At 30.1% G+C, this 4725-nt stretch overlaps 1 protein-coding gene across 1 annotated transcript; it reads right to left on the bottom strand.

Annotated features, from left to right (window-relative positions):
- Positions 1 to 2362: 2362 nt before the first annotated feature.
- Positions 2363 to 3838, bottom strand: LOC124926093 (anthocyanidin 3-O-glucosyltransferase 2-like). The gene has a single exon (XM_047466297.1). It carries the CDS (start codon positions 3836 to 3838, stop codon positions 2363 to 2365), a length of 1476 nt encoding a protein of 491 aa, XP_047322253.1.
- Between the last annotated feature and the right edge of the window lie 887 nt (positions 3839 to 4725).

Genomic DNA, 4725 nt, shown 5'->3' on the forward strand with positions numbered 1-4725 from the left:
CATTTTATGTAACTCCGTGCTAAACTGGATTAACACCTAGAATTAATGTTACGATTTGAATTCAACTAAAAACGTGTTAGGTTGAAGTAGCGATTTAACAGTAAGAATTTGGTTAATTTTTTAAATTAAAAAATTATAATAACTTAAAATAAATTGAAACCTAATAATTTAATATGAGTTGACATAAAGCTCATTTTATTTTTTTAATTTTTTGGAATTTTTCTAAAAAATTCAGTTTGATTTTCTCTTTCTATTTGGAAAAAAAATTAATAAAAAATAATTTTAATAGATAAAATAATGATTAAATAAATAAGTTGATTGTTGAGATGAAGTTTTGAGTTTTAGGATAAAATCCTAAAAAAAAACTAATAACCACTTAATCAAAGAAGGCCTTAATTATTCTCGAGTAGAGTTTTGTGTTAGAATTATCCTAATTTAGATCCTAATTTAATGTGCGAGAAATTAAAATCTTGAATGCGGCGGAAGCGTACCTTAATTAATCGCATGAATCTTCTCTTTCTTTATGTGAAATGGTTCTTAAATTTGATGAGTAAGTCAATAGATTTCTCTCTATGTTGATGGGGACGCAAAGGAGAATTGACTTTACTTCAAATTCAAATGAGGACCATTACCGTTACATATAACCAACAATAAGTTAGTTATTATAGTTTGGCAATTTCTAATTTAGCCCCTTCATAAAATTAGAAATGTCACTTAGGTATCTTCACTTTATATTCATGACAAATACACCCATAAGGCATAAACTTAATTTCACATTAGATCACATTATTTTGGCTTATATTAAATATGACATATGCACAATTATTTATTATACCCTAAAAATTCCAACATTTTGTACCAAAAAATTACAAATAACCTAAAAGATATTATTTATCAAATTCAATAACTAAACTAAGTTCATCAAAAGTTTTTGAAGTAAATAAAGTTAAATGTATTTTGGAAAATTGACCATTCATTTTAAATTAGGGTGTCATCCCTCGTCTGAATTAGTGAGATGCTCCCACGTTCTCAATTGATTCTGTGTAGCAAAGACCAGCAGAAAGTAGCTCCATCCTCTACATCTCGTGTCGCGGGGTCCATTCGTTGAATTATATTAAATTATAATTTAATTGTTTAACTCACTAAATTAAAAAAAATAATATTATTTGAAACATAAAATTCAAAAATTAAAAAAATAAATAAATATCAATTCTAAATGTTAATTTAATACATATATTTATATAGTTTAAAATGTTAACTTACTAAATAAAAAATAAAAAATACCGTTTAAACATTTTAACTTTTTTAATAAAAAAAATTATTGATTCTACACGTTAACAATGTTGTAAATGATAAAATAATGAGATGTTTTTGTTTAAAAATAAAACATAAGAAAAATAAATATTTGAAACTACAATTATAAACTAAAAATTGGAATTAAAATTATAAAAATACATTAGTTTAAATTTTACTAAAATTCGAATTAAAAATCTTAATTTTAAAAGTTATATCAAATATAATAATTAGAATTATATTTCAAATTACATGGTTATCCCACACAACCTTAAAAATTTAAATTTAAAACGCACTCCATTAATTGCATTAACAAATTAGAGAAGACTATTGTTAAAAAAAAAAAAAAATTTAAAGTTATTTTTGAGAGAGAAATTTATATTATAGATAAAACAAATTAATTATAAGAAAAATATTATTAAAAAAGTTTTAATTTAATAATAACTTTTTCGATATTTAAAAGAAAGGTGATATAAATATATTAAACATTAATTAAAAAGAAAGTAAAAAAACTAAACATATTAAACAATTAGATAAAAATAACATATCATTTGACTTTAATATTATAGGGTAAAACATATTCAATTTAATCATTTGGTCAACGTAGGAGAGAGGTTAGACCATGATGAAGATGAAATTTAAATATATTATTCAAATCATTTCAGGGTATCCTAAGTTTATAAGTCTAAGGCTAAGTTTTTTTTATTATAAATAAGCATGCACACCAATTACAATTCATTTATGTTCTCAAATATCCATGCAAAACAATTTAGAACACCTAATTAATCAACTAAGCATACTTCAAATAATAGTCTTTCAAATTAATCATTATATATGACTTTATGACAAATAAATTAACTCAATCATCCTAATTATCAAAACATCTATTCATTCATATAAGCATGACAATTCTTAATATGGCACATTCATATCAACCAATTTATTTTCTTATTTAAATTTCACTCATGCTTAAATAATATTGAGTTACAAATAAAATAAATTAAAAAATTTACTATGGTCAAATGACCTTTATTCAATTTAAAAAGGAAATTAAACAACATTGCTTTTATCAAACAATATTGTCGATGAAATGACGAAGAGAAGAATAAGACGAGCCGCCCTCCTCGAGCGCCTTCCTGCTCTTCTGGCTCATCTCCTTAACACGGTTCCTTCTTTTGATGTTATTGGCGTTTTTGTCGTCCATTATCTCTGATATCGCTTTCTTAATAATATCCGCTTCCACGATCTCCACTTCATTATTATTTTCCCATTTGATCTTGTAATCCATTTTAATCTCAACCGCGAGTTCCAAAATTTTAATCATTGTAAACGCATTCACCTGCTGCTCCGCATACAATGGCCAAATCGCAGTAGGAACTGCGAACCATACGCTCTCTTGTATAGAGTTCCAACCTGAATGCGTCACAAATCCCCCAACCGACTCATGCGCCAACACTTCCACTTGCGGCGCCCACCCAATAATTTTTCCTATATCAGCCGTCCGTTGCAAGAATCCCTCCGGCAACACTTTCTCCAAAGAATCATGATCGTATTCCTCCACCAACCAAGGCTTACCATCCGGCGACGAAAGCCTCACCGACCAAAGGAACCGCTGGCCACTGCTTTCGAGCGCGACAGCTATCTCCTTTAGCTGCGCGTCGCAGAAAGTACCCGCAGATCCGAAACAAAGGAACACAACAGAGGAAGGAGGCTGGTCGTTTAACCAAAGCATTATCTTTTCATTTTGGTTACGTTGTTGTTGTGTATTGGTTTTGTTTTTGAGATTCAACATAGGACCAACCGGATAAACAGGCGGCGCACCGTCGTCATTCGATAGCGCCTCAATGGCATGTGGCTCGTATTCCTCGAACGTGTTCACTAGTATTCCCTTAGTTCGCCTCAAATTTTTAGCGATGGCAAGAAATGCATCCGAACCGCCGTGATCCTTGTCGAAGGCGACCGCGGGAATAACGTTTGTCGGAACTGGTAATGGGTAACCCGGCACCATCAAGTCGGTGGTACCAATGAAATCGGTAATATCCTTACCCTGTTCCTCTTTCAAAGACAATATATGGTATTTGAGTCCGATTACAGATGCGCAACATATGTAAAAAGCATATGTAGGGACATTAAAAGTTTCACGAGCGACATCAATTAATGATAATGATAACATGTCCACGATGAAACCAACGAGACGGCCGGAGTTGGGTCGTCCGATGACTTGCTTGGCGACGGTTTCCATGATGGAATGCTTTTGGGTCTCGACAAAGTTGAAATAGAAAGTGACTGGGTTACTTATGGTCATCAATTGGCGAGTGTCAAGCGGTGGTTGAAAGAATCTTAATCGAGTCCGGTCTATTCCAGATCCAGATAGAGATTCTTCCAAGGAGCTAATCTCGACGGTATTGAACTCAGGCATATTCAGCACCATGAAATTGACAGAGATACGGTCGTCACTTGACACTAACAGCTTTGCAAGCTCCAACATTGGTGTCAAATGGCCTATCACTGCAAATGGAACCATCACTAATTCTATCTTCTCCATTCTTGATCAACCCACGATGAATGATTCAAAGATCAATTAGAGTTAATTACTTGCTTTCTTCTGTTAATTGCATGTCAATGATGAAACACTTTATAGTCTTTTTTTCCCTTTGGATAATAATACTTTAATAGCATGTATTTGCCATTTTCTTGCATACTCTACTCGTTACGAATTTTTAATGAGATCATTATGGATCCGAAGATAAAGGAGAGTCAGCTGTAAGTAGTATTTATTGATATAATAATAGATCTCAAAATCAAGGAAATTCAGTTATAGCTGTATTTATTGATATGATTACAGATCCCATGATCAAGGAAATTAAACTATTAATGCAATATCATGGCACATGTTTAAATCATTCTTTAACCATGTATTTGATTACATTAAAAAAACAATTAAAAATTCGTTCATGATATAGGGGTGTACACCACGAAAAACCCGGAAAAACTTGATTGAGGTTCGAGAAATTTTAAAATCGGTTTACGTGTTAGAAATCTTTTTAAAAATAAAACACTATTATAAAATTTTTAAATAAGTCCTAACAACTTTAAAATTACTTATAAAAAATAATTAATTTGGGTTAAGTTTAAATAATCTTTAAATTTATTATAATTAAAATAAAATTTGATTTTTTTAAAAAATTGTGTTTAAATTAATTAAAGATAATTTATTTGAAACAGAGTCGTCAATTTATTATAATCAATAAAAAAATGTGTACGTGTACAAACATATTTTTCATCAGAGCTTCATTTCAGTTCGAAATTTGGTGATACTCAGGAAATATTTTTCGCGCTTGATCAATCGTACCTGTTTTAAAAACGATCTCTACTTTATAAAATTTTGGCTTTTGAAAATTGGTTGTATAATATTTTATTTAACCAATTATT

The sequence above is a fragment of the Impatiens glandulifera genome, chromosome 1 (genome assembly GCF_907164915.1).
Source record: "Impatiens glandulifera chromosome 1, dImpGla2.1, whole genome shotgun sequence".
NCBI lineage: Eukaryota > Viridiplantae > Streptophyta > Magnoliopsida > Ericales > Balsaminaceae > Impatiens > Impatiens glandulifera.

Bases quoted from the DNA above. Each gene is read 5' to 3' on its own strand.
- LOC124926093 (XM_047466297.1), bottom strand. From the start codon at position 3,838: ATGGAGAAGATAGAATTAGTGATGGTTCCATTTGCAGTGATAGGCCAT.